The 20,333-nt window shown below is 44.9% G+C and overlaps 1 protein-coding gene across 1 annotated transcript in view; it reads right to left on the bottom strand.

Moving 5' to 3' along the window:
* The window catches only part of Rin2 (Ras and Rab interactor 2), a 97,324-nt gene that overhangs the window by 2,649 nt on the left and 74,342 nt on the right, over positions 1-20,333 (bottom strand). The window contains 3 exon segments of the mRNA XM_040746433.1: positions 2,489-2,652; positions 7,296-7,427; positions 9,484-9,789. Coding sequence (XP_040602367.1) covers positions 2,489-2,652; positions 7,296-7,427; positions 9,484-9,789 — 602 coding nt within the window.

The following is a 20,333-nucleotide window of genomic DNA, read 5'->3' as shown; positions in this document are numbered from 1 at the left end:
AGGAGATGGCTGCAGGCTTGGCATTGAGAATCATGTAGGTGTTTACTACCCTGAGAGGCAGTAAGCCTGTTGACTCCTACAATACAAGCCCAGGCACTTGCCAAGATTTTGATTTTCTGGGTAGCTCCTTTATTTCCAGGTCCTTAGGAATGGTTACACATAGGCTGGAGAGAGATGGCTCAGCTGTTTAAGGCTAGGCTCGCAACCAAAAATATAAGAATGGCTACACATAAAGCAGAGAAGCCCTAGTCAAATTCTAGCTGCATCTAGAGAACATGCACATCTTTGCTTCTTAGTTCTGGTGATCCTGGTTGAGAGGGCCCAACCTTACTTCTCCTGTGACTGCCGTAAGGCTTAGCGGGTTACAAGAGTGGAGGCTCTTGGGAAGGACTGTGTACTCTGGACATGTAGATGTTTCATGTCATATGAAGGGAGGACATTGGTCAGCCTGATGACTTTGCAGAGGGGTGGCTGGGTCAAGTGGCACTCGGGTGGAGAGCCACACTCTCAGATCTGAACATCTGTCTTCAGAGCATGCGCCAGCAGACCACACCTCTCTTCTCCCACTTTTTGCGTTTATTCAAGGACTCCTGAAGAGAGTAGCCTATATAGCCCCAGTGAGGGAACTGAGACAGTCAGCATTTCACTGTGTTGGCTACTAAGGAGCTTTCTTCTTCCAGTGAGAGGGGGCATTAGGAGTGTTTGTATCTATCACATCTGGTACTGGAGTTCCATTTCTGTATTTTTGGTTTCACTCATGATCTGAGGGCTCAAAATCCCTCTCTCGGGTGGTACTGTGGAAAGACACATCTTTAAAGTGAGCGAGCTCAGTAAAGGAGGACTTTGTGGTGTGTATGGGTGGTGGGCACCACAGGTCTCTCTACATTAGAAACTTCTGGTAGTCAGTGGTGATAACATAAGTAGGCAGAGAGGCCTACTGACTGAAGAATGTACTACTCTCATTGCCTCTGATCTCAGAGGGTGCAGCCCCTCAGGATCGCCTCCATGCACGGCCCATATGGCAGTAGTCAAATGGTCAGCATGAGCCAAATACCTTACCACTTGGATACTCTTGAACAACCCAAGGAGCAGTGTGTGTGTGTGTGGGGGGGGGGGGCACAGCATGTGTTCTTGCTTTGCAGTTTGTGTGTGTGGAAGGAATTTCTGAGAAAACTGCAATTTCGGAGAAGAACACGCTGACCTTGCATTTCAAGCATGGGCTGACTGAACCAGAGGCTGTTTTCAGAGCAGTAAGAAGTGGGGGGGGGGGCAAGGGAGGTAAATCTGGACCGATGCGGAGGCAAATTCATCCTGCCTTTCCGGGTTCCTGCTAGGGAACTGGCTGTGCGGCACTTAGAAATAAAGCTAGCCACGTTTCCGAGTTCCACAGAAGCCTTCAGATGACTGCCTAAGGATAGCTGCAGACTGGTTCATCACCGTTGCACAGGCGAAAGGAAATGAGCGGTTGCTGGGTCAGGAAAAGGCCTCTGTAGCCCTCGCTCGCCTCCAGGGAATAAACTCATTGGGGACCAGACATGCTCAGCAGCCCAGCCTGGAAACCTCTGTGGGGCTGGTCACAGTGTCCACTCTCAAACTGAGTGAGCTAGGTTCTGAACTTAGGTTTGGAGAGTGAGGGAGGAAAGGGAGAGGGAGAGATGGAAAGATACCTTGTACCTTCCCCACTTCCCAAAGGGCAACCAGGTAGACTGTAGGGTAAACACCCACTGCTTCCTGAGGAAATTGGGTATCTAGTGCCTTTGCTTGGGCTTTTTCCTTTGGACATAATCCTGTCAGGCTAGATATTTAACAACAGGCTGAATGATTTACAAGGAATATTGCCTTAATTTGACTTTGATGTCCTAATAGCAGCCAACTGTGGGCCAAACCTGTGTGTATACTTTATGAGGTAATACTTACATTTCTATTTACGCTGTTGCTAAAGTGATTGACACTGAGTAGAAACTCTACCTTGACTTTCGGATCTTTCTGTAAGTGACAGGGATAGACCCCAGGGCCTTACATATTCGGTCTACCGCCGAACTAGACTACAAGCCAGGTTTTGAATATGTACTTTCCCCAGGCGAGCTACCTTTGACATCATCCTCCTTGTGATGTTGGGCAGCAATGATGAGCTGGCACTGCCAATCAGCCACAAGATCACAAATGTGACACAAAACACCCTCCCCAACGTCGTTCACAGTTTCCCAAGTCAGGATATTTGATGGGTTAGACACAGTCAATGCATGTTTTTGCTTACAGCGTGGTCAATGGGGACACGGCCCGTTGAAAGCAGAGGCGCATTTCTGTACATGTTTAAAGGAACAGAAGTGAAACAGCAAGGCCAGAGGGTGACTTAATTATTCCTTTTCCACCAGGTGATTCCTTTTCCACCATCTGAACCAGGGCCTCAGGCCCTGAGCCCACGCGCTGTAGGAGACAGCTCCGCCTTCCCGGGAGAGGGAAGCATGTTGGGGGTAGGGGAACACACCTGAAAGTCATCCACAGAGGGGATGGTCCGGTTGGTGGTTCTCCGCTTGTGCCACTGCCTTAGGGTATCCCTGGCCTCTGAGCTGAGCAGCCTCGCAGCCTGTTCTTCTTGGAAATTCTTTATCAGAGAGAGTGCTCCATAAGCGCTTGTCAAGTAGTAGCCTCCTGGAAGGGCAGAGAGAGTGGGTCCTCAGGAATGTCACACTGCTCCGGGAGCAGGGAGGACCGTGTAGGACCCCTGTCTACTGTATTCTGTGGATCCTTAAATATTCTTATAAAATGTCAGTGTTTGCATATCTGCATAACTCCTCTAAGTCTTAAAACATGGCTAGATGACTTATTATACCCCACACAATATAAACACTACATAAAGAGCTGAAGAGAAAAAAATGAAAAAAATTGTTTATGTTCATTTCATTTTTTTCCCCTAAATATTTACTGCCCATGGTGGGCTGAGTCCACAGGCGCAGAACCTAAGCATGTGAAAGTGGACTGTGATTTCCCATCCCTTCCACAGAGGCCGCATCAGAGAGCAGATCACTCACATCTTCATCTTTCTACACATGCATTCAGCTCACACAGACTCAGGGAGTGACCCAAGCCTGGGCCAGAGCCAGAGAGCACTGAAGAGCTGACATTTCTGTTTCACATTTAAGAAAAAGGATTTACAAGTTAAGGAGAGTGGTGCCCCTCTAGGAGTGCCCTTAAAATGATCTCTCATGTTTGTGGGGAGTGCTGACAGATGCCTATGTATTTTTCTAGGTTTGTCTTAAAAATAATTGCTTGATGAAGAATTTGTAAATGTGCTTGAGCGCCCCTAGGGGGCGCCTTGAATGTGTAGCAAGAATTATCTGAAGCCAGCACATTTTATATTTAAAGGCATTCTTTGTCACAGTATCCATTGAAGTTCTAGTATGTGCTCAAACAGAATTTGGGGGGGTGAGGTGGGGAGTGTATGAAAAAGAACCTGAATTCCCACTTTCCAGAAGTGGAAACACATATTAGAGAAAACATGCACTGGCAATTCATTCATGCATAGACCAGATGTTCACTGCAGTTAATCAGGTTATTTTCAGAAGTGTCACTTTCATGACCAAAGCACTTAGTAGCTCACACAGGACCCTGCAGAACTCTCTGTAATCAATGTGCAGGATTTAATGGTCTTAGCTCTCAGGAGGATGGGTGGTGGGCCAGTGAACCTGAAAGGGGTTGAACTTGGCAATGCAGGTTTGTTGTTTACAGTCACTAATGGAGATTCTCTCTCCTCCCCCACCCCTCTCAGTTTTTCCACACTGAGTTTCTCTTTGTAGCTTTGGAATCAGTCTGGATTTACTCTGTAGACCAGACCGACCTCAAACTCACAGAGATCTGCCTGCCTCTGACTCTTGAGTGCTGGGATTTAAGGAGCGCGCCACCCCTGGCCAGCAATCTCTTTCTTTGCAGTGATTTATGGTACAGGGCCTCATGCATGCTAGGTAAGCGCTCCATCATGTTAGCTCGTATCAGGCTTTTTCTTGAGAGTTTTCCTGATCTAACCACCCATGATTTAAGATCTCTATGGCAGCCTCTGCTATGAATTATGGATCTCTAGTTAGTATTTGCCCCATGAGCAAATCACACATGACTTAGTGTAAAATGCTAGTTAAAGTGTGTGAACACCACATAGGGGACTCAGGAGATCTACAAGGACTTCAGGAATCATAACAGACTATGTCCTGGTGTCAGCATTTAAATGTGGTTCTGGGAGCTATAATTCCTGTGGGATGGTGAGTGGTCCTTGGACTCTGAATTTGACACCAGGGCCCTGATATGCTCAGGCCACTAAGGAGAAAACCTCAAGTGCTGGAAACACAGAATTGACCATACTTTGAAACATGTGGATACGATTAGAGGAAGGTTTTAAATTTCAGCAAAACTATATCCCACCATAAGTGAGAGCTCTGAGCTTGCAAGGGAGTCTACAGTGCTGGGTCTGTAAATGAGAATACCTGCTTACACAGCAAAAAAGACATGTGACCGCTGAAAAGCCAACCCAAGAGAGCTTTGGACAGGCCACAGAAAGCAAGGATCTGTGACACATGACCACAGCAACTCCAGTTCTGGGTTGGAGGAGCTGCAGTTCAATGCTCTGCCACTTAGAGTGACAGGCAGCTTGCCTGGGCCATGCCCTCTGGAGAAAGGAAGGCCAGCAGTGTCTCACAGTTCATGCAGAGGAGTACACCAGGCTCATGTCAGTGTGGCCTTGAGTGTTGTTTTTTTTCTTCCCCTCACGGGGATTCCTGCAGGTGAAGACATCTTCCCCATCTGTCACAACACAGTCTTTATGACGTTCTCCTTTAAGAAGACAAGCTAGAAACATGGGGCCTCACACCGAGGCGCTGCCAGGAAAAGGGGCAGGAAATGGTTGTCTCTGTCCTCAGACCACAAGGCGTAAGCATATGTCTGTCCCAAGTACATGCTATCAATAAGAGAATGGTGATTTTCTAAGGGAGACTGGCACACTCTTTCCCCCAAAGCCTCAAGGGGTCTGTCTCCTTGCTACCAGCAACCACAAAAATCAACCCCAACTGCAATAATCCCATGGTGGGGACAGGGAAGGCTTGCCACTGGAGCTTACAAATGTCTACTTCGGTGCCTGGCAAAGTCACACTCGTTTTCTTTCCTGCCCAACCCCAGGAAAGTGAAGAGACACAGTGGGTGCTATGGGCTCACAATGGAGTATCTGGGTCCCTGGCTGAGAGTTTCACTGAGAGGGTATGAATGGGCAGTGTGATAAAGGCTGGAAGAGCTTATTCTTATCTGCTTCTTGTTGGGGACAGGATGGAGGGTACTTAACCCAAGTTGGTACTAACCAGAAAGAGATGGAGAGGGCATGCTTTGGGGACAAGGGGCAGTAGGTCTTTGTTAGGAAAACCAAGCCTAACAGATTCAAGTTAGAAAGAGGACTGAGGACATTAAAGCACTCTGGTGATCCCCTCCATGGGAGGTGCCTAGGTGACACACACTCTGGGGAATCCCAAGGACAGGTGGACCTTTGTGTTCAAGCCCAGACTGAAACTTGACAGGAACAAAGAAAACACAGCTGCACCCTGAGGGTCTGTCTGGGCATCCTAGGGACTTCTGAAAATGATTAACAGATGGGCACACAGGCCCTGATTTGTCTCCTTGCAGAATGGCCAGCACAGTTCTTGCCAACTTTCAAGGTTGTGAGTTACATAGTCAAGCATCCAAAAGACTTTCATCATGCAACCTCTAACTGACACACAAGGAGAAAGAATTTCCTCTGTGAAGACACGCACAGGACAAGACTGAACGTGAGCACCGAGGTCAATGGAAAGCAAACTAATGCTGTTTGGATGTTTAAAACAATTTTTTTTGTTTTGTTTTTTGAGACAGGGTTTCTCTGTGGCTTTGGAGGCTGTCCTGGAACTCGCTCTGTAGACCAGGCTGGCCTCGAACTCACAGAGATCCGCCTGCCTCTGCCTCCCGAGTGCTGGGATTAAAGGCGTGCGCCACCAACGCCTGGTTTAAAACAATTTTTTTTAAGGGTCAGCTTTTCATTCATTTTAGTGATAACAATAGCAGGTTATTTTTCCAGCAGTGTAAGTATTCTTTAATAAAAAGTCAGTAACTTCCCAAATGAAAGGAGCTGTATCTTTAAAAAAAATTGTACCATTCGAAGGGCAGGGGCTATAACTCAGTGGTTGGTTGCTTGCTTTGCATGTGTGAGACCCTAGGTTTGATAGTTACAAAAAATAAACACACACCAGAGGAAAAAGATAGTCTGTTGAATGTTTGATTCTACGAAATTAAATTTCTATTGTCAGGCTTGGTTGCATTTTCTCCTTTTTTAATCTTGATTTTTCTATAGTGAATTACTATTACTACTGTAATTTTAAAAAGTCAGTATAGTACATATTTTGTTTGTTTCGGGGGATAGGATCTCACATTGTCTCAAACTCACCATTTAGTCATGAATAACCTTGAATTTCTGTTCTCCCCAAGTGCTAGGATTATAGGCATGCACTAAACCCAGATAAATAGTTTTAAGTAAAAAAACAATTAGTCCTATGGTTAACCAGTAAGATGTCAAGGACCTCCCATAACTGTTTTCTTGACCATAGGGTTGTATTTGGGGTTATAAAGATGCTTTGGAGCTACATAGAGGTGGTAGTTGCTCTACTCTGTATGTACTACCCATTGCTGGACTGTTTACTCAGTGTGTGTGTGTGTGTGTGTGTGTGTGTGTGTGTGTGTGTGTGTGTAGGGGGTGTGTGTGCACATGCGCATGGAGGTGTACACCAGAAGACAACCTTGGGTGTTATTTCTCAGATGTCATACACCTTGTTTCTTGACACAGGATCTCTCATTGGCCTGGAGCTGACTGATTTGTCCAGGCTGGGTGCCAGCCAGTCCTAGGGCTCCACCTGTCTCCATTGTTGCGTCTCGGCTTCCCACTGTGGGGATTGCTGACTTATACCTCCATGCGGAGTTGTTTGATGTGTATGCTGGGGGCTTGAACTCAGGTCCACAAGCACTTCACTGGCTAAGCTGTTTCCCCAGCCCTCAAATGTGCGTTTTGAGACAGGTCTTTGCTAGGTAGCTCAGACCTGTCTGGGACCCATAATCTTGCTGCTTCACCTCTTAAATGCTGATGACAGGTGTGGACCACCATGCCCAGTCTCAAAATGGCTAATTTTACATTCCATGAATCTCATCTCAATTTTAGAATGTGCAAACCCCTGCCAACTAGCCCCACCCCTCAAAAACCTAGCTGCCTAGTCCCTGTGAAACTCAGAGCACATTACCTTCTCCATGCAGCAGTGATGGGTCTAAGAGCTCCATCATGTACTCGATTTCAGTGTCCAATTCAAGCATGTCACACTGAGCTATGACATAGGTCAGGACTGGCAAGAAGTCATCCGCACCATACATCCTCCCTAGGATCAGGAAGAGAGGGCAAAGTGAGATATTTTTATCAATGTCTCTTTCTTTCACATCCTATTTGCTGCTATTATTAGCTATTATCATTAGTCATGCTGGGGAAGTGTGCTACTTATAAACAGCCGTGGGAGTTTCTGGAATTCTACCTACGTGGTTCTTGACTCTCCCCACTGTTTACTGAGATCAGCTCTTGCTCACAATCTCAGAATGAATGCCTATGAGACAGTCAACATGGCTCTGATTTTCTTCCCGTTTTTAAGATTTATACACTAGAATAAAGTGCCTGTAAGTGTTTTAATCTTTTAGCAAGGCATGATATAAACCCTTAATAAAATACTTCCTCAGACTACTTCTCCTGGCTCACTTCCTGTGTTCTGTGCCCATTGATTACAAATGTAAAGACAGATCAAACTTAAGCCAGGAACAAGTTTTGCACTCTGCTCAATGTTCATGTAATTTGTTTGGTTTATTTAAATGTGTGTTGATGACGGCACCTTAATAACAGGAATATGTAGTAAAACATAAACAAACAACAAAATGACCCTTATTTCTTATGTTTTTTGAAAGGGTGATTCTTAACTGTGGTCACTTTGCTGACCAAGAGAATACTTATAGTATATGGGAACATTTTCCATGACCACAGATGGAAGGTGAGATTGTGAACAGCCTCCAGGATGCTGCTTGGTTTCCCCATAGGAAGCAGGACAGCCCCCACATTGAAGATGAGCATGTCTGAAATGCCACCAGTGTGTAGGCAGAGGGACAGTGCTTCAGAACAATGTAATCCTGAGCGAGCAGTCATTAGTTTAGAAAATTTTATAAACGATCTCTTGAACTATGAGATATGTGCTTCAAATTTCAGAGGTCATGTCCACAGGCTGGTAATAGCTTATAGGCTCTGGTTGGGTCGGCCTCTCTCTCCCTCTCCTCTCTCTCTCTGTGTGTGTATGCACAAGTGTGTACATGATGTAGGGACTAAAGACTGACATTAGTTATCTTCCTCAATTGCTCTCTTCTGTATTTACTGAGGTAGAATCTCTCCTGAACATGGAGCTCACCTCTTTGGCTCTTCTAACTATTCAAATTACCCATGGGGATCCTGTGTCTGTCTCCTGAGTGTGGGACTGTGGGTAGGCTATCACACACATCCACCCAGCATTTATGTGGATTCTGGGGATCTGAAATCTGGTCCTTATGTTTATGACAGATAATTTGCCTGCTGAACCGTCTCCTTTGTCCCAAGAGCTCAGAGGTTAAGGTCCTCACTCAGTAGTCTGCAGTGCACAAGCTTTCCTCTAGCAACGGTACAAAGCCGTGGCTTCTCTATTAAGATGATTTCTGTCAAGACAAAGTTGGTAATCACCCACTGTATTACGGGAAGCTCTCTGAAGGACAGAACAGGGCGGACTCAGACATTACCCATGAATCATGGGTACTTCTGCATCGTTAGGGAAGAGCCAGGGGAAATCTGAGGACTTATTTCCTACTTTGTAATCTCTTTGATGAGTTTCAATTGAAATGCTTCAGCCCGTATTAAAGAGTTGAGTAACACAGCCTCACTTTTACCAAACACTCCAGATGTTTCACACACGTGCTGTAGATTATCAGCATAAACCCTCATGGGCCGGGGTGTGGTAAAGGTTCTCACTGATATTCCCTCTGCATTTGGGGTTCAGATTGAGTTGCCTCACATAATTCTCAATTGAGGAGAGGGTCATATGTCACAACAGATGTGGAAACTGCAGGGCAGAAGATTAAGGTGGCTGAAGTCCCCCAGTGAAGAAACACATTCACAAAGGGAGGATGACATACTCATAAGTACTAACTACATCACACTAGCTCTCTGTTGAAGTCGGCACTGCAGGCAACTCTTGTCCTTACCCACCATCACTGACTGATCTACTATATTACTCTGTTGCATGAGACTCATTGAGCAAATTCCATCAGTTGTACTTATATTTCTAGAGGTGGAGACATGAAACTGAGAGACTGCAGGGACGGGGCAATGGGACTCACTCAGAAGTCTGGACACAAAGTGACAGGCCTTCTCACCTGAGTTGTTCTCCATGACAGTGTAGATGAGCTTGCAGACCCGAAGCAGGAGCATGACTTTCTTCTCTGGTGAATACATCTTCTGCATGGTCATGAATTTAAGTTTGATTTTCTCCAGCTCCACCAAATCAGGGGTCGGGGCAAAGACCCCCAGCTCCTGGGGATTCCTCTGCCGCACAAGTTGCAGGTTTTCCTTGAGTTGTTTCCATGAGCCGTCAGCCGTGTGGAAGTCCTTCAGCATGGCCTCCACATGGCCCTTGAGGGGCTTCAAGATGCATTTGTGCATGGCCTTCTCTAATACAACATCTGCAAAGAGAATGCAGCTACTGAGACACTGTTTGAAGAGAGAAGACTTGCACCTGGTGCTTTCTTGGGATGTACGTCTGTGACTCTATACGGCCTTCAGAGTTGAGGGCCGACATGTGGTCACCAAACACCTAACAGACTATAGACAGAACCACCAGGACTCACAGACCAGGGAATGTGACCTTTTCCTGACCATACCTTCCTTGCACACAATCAATAAGATAAGTGGCTTTATTTTAATCTCTCTACATACAAGAAAATATTTCAGATGACCTTCTTCTGGAAGGCACAAAGAGTTGGATATCTTGAGTGGTCCTGTATCTATCACAGCAGGGGAACTACAAGAGGATTCTCTTCCATTTAAAAAAATGCATGTGTGTGCATTCATGTACATGAGAGGGAGAGAGTAGATATATCCTACAGCAAGAACATGGTGGCCAGAGGACAGCTGCAGCCATCCAGACTCATCTCACCTTATTTGAGTCAGGGTCTCTTCTGTGCTGTTCCCTGATGTGTACATCAGGCTAGCTGGTCAGCAAGCTAATGGTTTTCTAATACTGAGGGTGTGATCTTCGGTTGGATCCTGAACCAAAAACCTTATTTCATTTGCAACAGAGGACATCAGTGGGGGCATTAGGTGAGATGTGAATATAGCCTGCAGCTTTGGTAACTATGCAAACATAGATTCAATGTTTTTTTTTCTCCCAAGTGTGATAACTATACTGTAGCTTGCAATAGATAGCTTTGACTTTAGGAAACACAATGAAAATTGGGGCAAAGGGGTCATAATGGTTCAGAAACAAGGAAGGTACATATGTGTGCTGTGTGTGTGTGTGTGTGTGCGCGCGCGTGTGTGTGTAAATACTGAGAAAGAAGAACAAGAGACTATGGCAAAGGACTAACATTGGGGAATCTGGGTGGAGACAGGACGTTTCTTTGTACTATTTGTGCAATTTTCCTGTAAGTCTGATACTATTTCAAAATGAAAAGTTTAAACATTTAAATTTCTAAGGAGTTAGGAAAACCTTTAGGTGTGGGTGGAGTTTTTTTTTTTTTCCTTTTTTGAATGGTCACCGTTGCTGCTACTAAAAGGGGCAGTAACACAAGTCTGTGTTTCCAGGCTGGAGATAATTTGCACAATGATAAATCCTCTGCTTTTTCAGTGCCAACTTTGTCATCTCACATGCTGCAGTTCTCATCAATCCCACCTGAGTCGTACTGTGGTGACTAACTGATACATGACACTAATGTGGTTCCATTTTGCAAGTGCATGGATCCACTTATTTCTAAGATCGGAAAGAGTTGGGTTATTTCTCTGGCCTCTGGAATTCTTGATATTGGGTCAGATCATACTGAATTCAGATTACTGTCTATTATTAACAGTCTGGGATGGGGTGGGGAATAATCTGAGTCAGATGTGCAAATTACCAGCAACTTGACTGTACCTCAAGGTCAGAACTGAGTCTAGAAGTTGATGCTGATCCCACAACGACTAGATTTCCTCAGCCTAGGTTTTCCTTTGTTCCTCCTCTTGCACGCTCTATTTTTGTTTAAAGATAGAGCACCATATAATTCAAGATCAAAACTAGATGCACAAGAGTTAAAAGAAAGAAGAAAAGCAGAGCCACACACTCTGACTTCACATGAGACATTAAACAGGTAACTTGGTTTGCACGGTTACGTTAATAAGCTTGTGTGACTTCCTAGCTTCTTTGAATTTATCCTGCATGACCATTACCATAAAAAGATCAATAACAGCAACTGAGTGCTTAGTGGAGCTAAGTCCTATGCAAACACTTCACTTAGTTGTAGCCTAACCCTTGCAACAGCTCCTTACTTTTGCATAGCATTAGTACCGTGCATATTTTACAGATGACAAAGCAGGAGTCCATAAATATCTAATGGCTTACTTGAGATGTGACTACTTGGAACAAGCATTCATTCAGCTTTTCAAGGTAAATCATCTCTTTTTTTTCCTTCTCTGTCTCTCCTTTTTGGTATGCTAGGGACCAAACTCAAAGCCTTGAGCATATTAAGCAAGTGTTCTACCACTGAGCTATATCCTCCCCAAATCCCCAAGTAAGTGACCTCTTATTTTAAATTTCAAGTCACTCTGTAAGCACTGACCAGTTTGTTTATCTCATTCAAGAGTTCTGAAAGCAGCATTCATGAATATCACTCACCTACACCTTGGCAGAACAGGTCTCCAAAGAAGTGGATGGGTCATGCCAATCATTAATTAGGAACACACATAAATGTTTGTAGCAGTGCTTTTAATTATTGCTCCAAATTGGAAAGAATCTAAAGCCTGATCCGACAGAATGGCTGCACAGGATGTATTCACACCATAGTATACTACCATGTTGTCTCAGACAATAGGATACATTCCTTAGTGAGGAAGCACACTGCTCCACATGCAGCATGGGTAAAATTCTAGATGCCATACTGGGTGTGAAAGAGGTGTAATCTGCAAATCTCCCACAGGCTTTCATAAAGCCTAATGCATAACTTGCCTATGGTGTCAGAACTCAGGTTGGCAGTTGCCCTTGGGAAGGAACTGAGGGGATCATAGGGCCACTTAGGTGTATGTGAGAGGGATGGAGAAGTTCTGCTTCTAGATTTGGGCAGTGACTACTTGAGTGTCCAAATATGATACTCAATGCTTAAGACTAGTGCACTTTAGCCAGGCGGTAGTGGTGCACGCCTTTAATCCCAGCACTTTGGTGGGGGGTACAGAGGCAGGCAGATCTGTGTGAGTTCCAAGCTAGCCTGGTCTACTGAATGAATTCCAGGACAGCCTCCAAAGCTACAGAGAAACCCCATCTCAAAAAAAAAAAAAAGCCAAAACAAAAAAACCAAAAAGACTAGTGCACTTTGTCTGCGCAAATACACGTGCTGTGGCACCATTCTTTTGTAAACTGTGTGGATATGCTGCTTTCATTGGTTTAATAAATAGGTGAGGTGGGACAGCCAGACTGAGAGAACACAGGGAAGAAGGGTGGAGTCACCAGCCAGACACAGAGGGAGCAGGAAGTGTACAAAATGAGGTAACAAGCCATGAGCCACGAAGCAGCATGTAAATTAGTAGAAATTGGTTAATTTAAGTTATAAGAGCTAGTTAGTTACAAATCTAAGCTATTGGGAGAGTACTTATAATTAGTAAGTCTTTATGTGGTTATTTGGGAGCTGGCTGGCAGGATGGAAACTTCCACCAAAACATATGTAGACAGAAGACAACTGAAGACTGGCACAGGGTTTTTACCTGGAACTCTCAGAACAATGTGTAACTTCAGAATGAGCCCAGTCACCTCGGTGCCCAAGGGTTACACAAACCATCTCCAGAAAGTGCTGGGCTGTTCTCAGAGGGTGAGGGCAATGGAGGGTTCATGGCCAGCAAATGAGTAGACTCCCTTTTCCATTCATTCACATGACTAGGGACCAGAGCTGGCTTTGGTGTAGTGGGACTAAGGGAATCTGTTAGGAGTAGCCCATTTTCTTAAAACAAATAAAGTAAAAATAATTCCTGGTGTTGAAATGGAAAGGAAACTTGAATCAACCCTCTGATTTCATCTGATTCTAGCTAGGAGCCCAGGCTGTCCTGGGAGTTAATATGTAGATCAAGTTTACTTCAAACTCACAGCAATCTTCTTCCCTCAGCTTCTATGAGGGGCTGACTCTGCTCATTTTAGAAGACTCAGGGTTGGAAAGCTTATGAGTCAGAGGACCAGGTCATCTGCCTAGACGTAGTATCTTCTTAAAAAAAGGACACAGAGTAGAGGTAGGTATGATGGAAGAGATGATGGACATTGGAGAACTTTTCAAATACTTAATAAAAATGATTAAATTAAAAAAGAAGTCACTGGGCTATGCAGGATACGTAGGAAAGAAATAGGCCTCTACTAGTTTCACCATGGGTAACATGACAAAGTGTGTTCACTTGGGTGCAACTATTCACTTTGTTTTCAGGAATCTGAAATTTGTCTAGGAATTTGTCCAAATTGTGTCTAGCTCAAACAAGTTGAAACCAGTGACTCATTGCCTGGGCATGCCAGGTGTTTGATGGGTGACCGTTTGCTACCAAGGTTCAAAGACTCCACTCTCAAAATAGCTGCTGTTTTCTGTGCAGGTGTCCAACTGCATCCTTTTCTTGTCTGTAAACACCTCTCCCCACACCTCATAGGACCCTATCCATGTGTACCCCCAAGTCCTCTCTATCCTCAAGAAGGTGGATTTGAGACTTAAGACTCTCCACATTCTCATATTTGGCAACCCAGTGAGCAAGCTCTTGTGCAAACACAGTGGCTTCAGACACACATGTGGTAGGCAGAACAGGTGATGTTTGGTGACAGTGCTAGGCACTTTTTCCCAAGTTGTTTGCTTATTTTAAAGACCACACCTTAAAACTAGGACTGGTCTCTTTGGTTTGTTTTTTCGGGCTGTACTATTACCGACTACCACAACGAAATCCTAAAGAACGGAGGCGATAAGGACCAGTGACTCCACTGAGTGGCCCCCACTGCTTCACTCCACCAAGAAACCTAAGCTTCTGCTCTTAAGCAAGAGAGAGAAATTATTTGAGGACCATAAGAAATGGGACCTTTCAGAATGAGGGCTAGCTTATACCAAAACCAAACCAAAATGGCGGCAGTGCTCATAATTCTGGAAGATTACCAACACGCTTCTCTCTGCTGTTTTCCATTCTATCTGGTTGCTTTTTTTTTAAGATTTTTATTTATTATACATACAGTATTCTGCCTGTATGTCTGCCTGAAGGACAGAAGAGGGCACCAGATCTTATTACAGATGGTTGTAAGCCACCATATGGTTGCTGGGAATTGAACTCAGGACCTCTGGAAGAGCAGCCAGTGCTCTTAACCCCTGAGCCAGCCCCTATCTGGTTGCTTTAATTCCAACATGAGAAACCCAAATCTTTTCAACTAAGAACAGCAACAATATTCTAGACATCTTGTGTTCACCGACTCGTCAAATCCTCAAACCAACCCCATACAAGGAGGACTATGTTACAATCACTTCACACAGGAAGAAATCCATGCCATGTAGCAATCACGAGGCAGGCCCAGGATTCCAACCCCTGTTCCAGGGCTTCTAGATGGTAAGTCAGCTGCACTCCATCAGCAGAAAGCATGAGTGACAGAAGAGGGAAAATACCCCTTCATGGACAAGGGATAGGCGACAATTCTTCTTGATGCTCATTAGCTTTTTTCTATTTTTCTGGTAACAAGAAAATACTAGAACAGTCAAGCTTGATGGTGCATACCTTAGTCCTGGCACTTGGGGAGGCAAAGACTGGTGGATCTCTGTGACTTTGAGGCTAGTCTGGTCTACATAGAGAGTTCCAGGACAGCCAGGGCTAGAGAAGTCTTGGGCCTTCCACTGTGCACAAAGTTGACAGTGACTTTACACTTCCTTTTTTCATGCACTAACATACATGGGCATATAGGTTTTCAGCAGCCAAGCAGAGACCTCAAACTCAGTGGTCCAGCCTCAGCTCTTTCTGTGACACATCCCATACTCCGGCCTTTCAGCAGAAACGTTTCCCTTGGCAGAGTGGGCAGCTGAAGGCTGTTTACAGGGGTGACCAGACTCAGACATACAGTATAAATGGCCATTTTTTAAATGTGTGACCTCACTGGAGGATGGCCTTCCCCTGGCTCAGTTCCCTCATTTGTTTTGGCTGCCTCTAGCTTCACAATGGAACTGCTGAGAGGACCTGGTGAAGTCTCAGGCCATGAGAACCCAGTGTGCATCTGACACCTATTAAGAATGCTGAAGTTACTGCTTCCTTCCTTGGAACAAATGGTGAAAAGAGACCCTGAGGTTAACGATTGAGTCAGGGTTTTTGTTTTGCTTTTCAGTACTAATTGCTGTTAGATTAAGAGCCCTCTGGTTTCCTAGTCACCTTTCCTTACTCGGTACTCATACCCGCTAGCTCCTTCCCTTTGGTACAAAGATCAAGGATCCAAGGCTTCAGTTCCTCTAGAGTTGCACTGCAGCCTCATTCTATTCCTGTCTAACAGCCTGGAAGAGGCAGAGAGTTGGATACCTTGAGTGGTCCTGAATCTGTAGTTGGATACCTTGAGTGGTCCTGTATCTGTAGTTGGATACCTTGAGTGGTCCTGTATCTGCAGTTGGATACCTTGAGTGGTCCTGTATCTATCACAGCAGCGGAACTACAGGAGGATAAGAGTCCCTGCCCTACTTTAGATGAGAAAACATGGTGTGGTAGGGGCTAAGGCTACCCAAACTTCCTGCTGAGTGTCGCACCGAAGGGTGGGTTTAAGTCATCATTTGTGGCGGTTTTGGTTTGATGATTGCAGAAGACTAGATTACACTGCTATGCCTACTTTATTCTGTCTACTCTAGAACCTGACCTCTCTCCATGCTTCTGTGCCTTTTCACAAGCTCCTCTGGGTCTGCTGTCCTTTTTCTCAGCATGGATCTCAGCTGCCCACCTCTCTCACCACACCCCTGTAAGAACCTCGTCCCTTGGTGTTCTTTGTTGCTGCTGCCACCAAGACATTGGGCACATTAGATTTTTCTCCTTGACAGGAAGTCTTCTGAAAAACCTCACCCCGGGGAGATCACTGGGACTGACCCAGACTCCAGCACAGATCTTCCCAGTAGCACCTATCATTAAACAGAAAATCCTTCCTATGGATAGCGTCATGAAGATGATGTGTTTCCTTACTGCTGCAGATCACAGATACCTAACTAATGATGATGACATTACCAGGTGTGGGATTGTCTCCCCTGCAGCTCTGCTTCGATGACCTGGAAAATACATTTGTTGTGGGCATGCCACCCACACACACTTTGGCTCATCAATAATGACGCTTTATCATTTCAGGAGAGGTATTACTAGGCCAATATACCAGTATCAATACACAGATGGCAAGCACTGGTGTTGTGATTTCACTTCCATTTCTTATTTTTAATTATGTATATGCACATGTATCTGTGTATGGGTATATGCATGAGTGTAGGTACCCCAGGAGCCCAGAAGAGGGTATCAGATCACTCAGACTGGAGTTACAGGACATTGTGAATAACCCAAGATAGGTTCACTGAAGAAGTAATGCACGTTCTTTTTTTTTTTTTTGGTTTTTATGAGACAGGGTTCCTCTGTATTGTTTTGGAGGCTGTCAGTCCAGCCCGGCCTCGAACTCACAGAGATCCACCTGCCTCTGCCTCCCGAGTGCTGGGATTAAAGGCGTGCGCCACCAGCCCGGCTAGTAATGCAGGTTCTTAACCACTCTCTCCAGCCTCTCACTTTCAGTTTTGCTCTTTTTGGTGAGTTTCAGGGAAGGCCTTCATGAAAGCATGTGGTCTTTATTCATGTATTGTCTTACACAAGGAATCTCTGGGGCTGGTTTCAGTGCCTTCCAGTAAAAGACCAGTTTTTGTTTTTTGTTTTTGTTTTTTTAAGGAAGAGGAGGAGGAAGTGAGCTGTGCTTTGTGCAGACATTGGGCTTGTGAAGCTGGGCTGGAGGTCAGACCTGCAGACCACCACAGGCTCAGCCTGTGCACAGCCCAATGAGCTGAGACAGTCAACTGGAACTCCTGCTGTGAGCAGCACAGTTGGAGAGCAAACTCATTCCTCCAGGCAATTAGGGGGGAACCCTGGGGCCTCTACATCCCGCTCTGCCTTTGGGCATACTCTTCCCTCTCCTTTCCCTGGTGTTTCCTGCCCAAGAAGTGGAATTGTCTAGCGCAGCAAAAAGTCTAGTGTAGACATGGCTTGTTTGTAATGCAATCTCCACTTTCAACCTCTGAGTAGGGAGGGGCTCTGGGAATGGCAGAACTGGCGGTTCCTTGGGTGGAATGTCATGGAGCCAGTGACTCACTCAGAGGTTCTCAGCTACAGGGTGGTGAACCTTCTTCTGTCTGATAGAAGACAACAGACCCAATTTTGATATTCTGAAGTAAGAATGAAGCTGGACTTGGTGGTGTATGCCTGTAATCCCAGCTACTTGGGTAACTTAGACAAGAGGGTCACAAGTCAAGGCCACCCTGGGTAATTTAGTAAGACTCTGTTTCAAAATAACAAGAAAAATGAGGTCTAAGGGTATAGTTCATGCTTGCCTACTGTGCTGCTATGTACCAGGCTCTAGGTTCAATCCTCAGTACCAGGGGTGGTGGTGGGGATTAAAATCATTTAGCATTTAAATTAATTTCAACACTAATACAGGCATTATTTTCACCTCCTCCAAGTGGCCACCTTTTCTCTACTCATTCTTTTCTTTTTATCTACTCATCCTTAACCCTCCTAGGAGACTTGATCCCTTGAGGTGGCAGAGTCACACGAACTAAGTCAAAAGCACAAGGTTTTAATCTCAGTTTGGCACTAATGTTTCTCTGGTCACACGACTCAGAACGGCTTTTCAAAAAGCAAATAATTCAAGAGCTTAAATCATATTGTAAATTTAATACAAATGCTACCAGACCCTGGAGCTGGAACCTGACTTAGACACTCATTAAAAACAACACTTAATCTGCAGCACTTGAGAGGCAGAGGCAGATGCCACAAGTTTGAGGCCAGCCTGATCTATACAGCAAGATCCAGGCCAATGGGATTCCCTGCCCCACCCCCCCAAGCCAAAAATAACAAGAAACCCTATATAAAATAAAACAAGCACACATTAAAAACAAAACAAAGCTCAACAAGTTCACTCAAAAACAAAAAGAAAACACCACCAAACAATAAACAAACAACTCCCCCAAACCTTCACCATAACCTTTACCAAAGTAGCAGTGATTGTTTAACATGAACAAATTAGATGAGACCTTCCCTTTTTTAGAGGTGGGATTTCTCACTATGTTGCCCAGGTTGGCCTCAGACTCCTGGGCTCAAGTAATCCTCCTGCCTCAACCTCTTGACTATCTGGGGCTGTAGGCATTCAACTCCTGTACCAGGCTCTCAATGGCCTCTTTTTATAAGTGCTTTCTCTATTCTGTAGTATTCAACCACATTTCAGTGCCATTTTTTCCCAGTAAAACAAATAAGAAGCAACAAAGATTAAAAAAAAGACAACTCAGAAACCTTGGGTACATAAATTAATGTGCTCTCACAAATGTGGGAATTGAGTTTAAGGATGCTTCTCCAAAGAATTAAAATGCTCTTGGGAAAAAGTGTGTTTTTGGTTTATAGCAATTACAGGAAAAAATATTGTCTCATTTTTCACTACTAATTGTTAGGAATGTGGAGTTGGGTGCTTTGCCACTATTGGTCATCTGTGGTGAACAGTTTATATGACATAGATACTCTGAGGGCTACTAACATTTTCAGAGTTAGGGAAGTTTTGCTTTTCTGGAAGCAAGAATTGAAGACAGGAGGATCACCCAAGGCTGATATCAAGTCAAAGGGTGGAAAAGTGTTCTATTAAAATTAAGCATCCAATATTGTAGCAAGTTTGGCAAAACGGAGATTTTTAGTTTTTAAACAAGAAAATCTGGACTCTCTCTCATTGGTTGTCAGCGACCAAAGGAAGGATGCCAATGAGGAATGAATGTTGGGATAAAAGGACTGTCACATAGATACTTTGAGAACTACTAACATTTTCAGAGTTAGAGAAGTTTTGAGTCTAATTCACTCTGCCAGTCAAGAACTGACCACAGAGCTTCATCTAAAGCCTCGACGTGTGTCTTGTTCTTGTCAAACACTGGCTTGTCTGTCACCTTGGAGGGGTGAAGGCGAGTGACAGCTGCCAAGAAAGGAAGTCCATTGGTGGGCCTGCCATGAAGGGAGAGAGGTCCACATGGAAACCAGCCGACATGGCACCTCATTGACTTCATGTTCAACAGACTCGCCAAGCTAGGCAACTCTATATTCAGGACCTGTAAATGGCAGGATGGAAGTGCTCCGCAGGGACAGTCTCAACAGAATGAAAAGTCCCCATGGTAGGACATGACCATCAACAGTGGCAGCTTTTTGTTGTGAGTCTGACTCACTGCATACAACTTGCACTTGGCTAGAAAGCACCAGAAAGAGGAGCAGAGTCAGCACACAAGCAAAATGAGTGGGCATGATCTCTTCCCCCAGCCTAACTCCTTTTCTTAGGTAACTTAAGAACCATCCTTGGAAGACAATGCCAGCACCATCTGCATACACTGCAGAGCTCCTTGTGCGCAAATTCATGAGGCCACTTTTACTTGTGAATGACGGCTCTAATTCTACCAGGATTAGCCTCTGAAGTGCCTCCCCCCCCCCCACTTCCATGGCTTCAGAACGGATGCTCTGCGAGTCAGGATTAAATTAGAATTCCTGTTTCCTAAATTCAGACCTCTAGAAAGGAAGCCTGGATGAAATTCTTTTAAAGTGGAGAAACCCAAATGGCATTCTTGGAAAGCCTTCCCAGCACTCACAGACACCTGTTCAGAACAAAGTTGAGGCTTGGGATTCAGTAGATAGCACGGGAGTACTACTGCTTCACAATGGTGAAGATCCCAGTCTTCCTTCCAGGAAGTGAGATGTAGGAATGAGCACACTTACAATAGAGATGAAAAGATCCGGGCTGCATGCCGCT

Source organism: Mesocricetus auratus, unplaced genomic scaffold (genome assembly GCF_017639785.1).
Source record: "Mesocricetus auratus isolate SY011 unplaced genomic scaffold, BCM_Maur_2.0 Super-Scaffold_100004, whole genome shotgun sequence".
In the NCBI taxonomy this organism is placed as follows: Eukaryota; Metazoa; Chordata; class Mammalia; order Rodentia; family Cricetidae; genus Mesocricetus; species Mesocricetus auratus.
The sequence above is the reverse complement of the archived record's forward strand: the minus strand, read 5'-3'. Positions and strand labels throughout refer to the sequence as shown.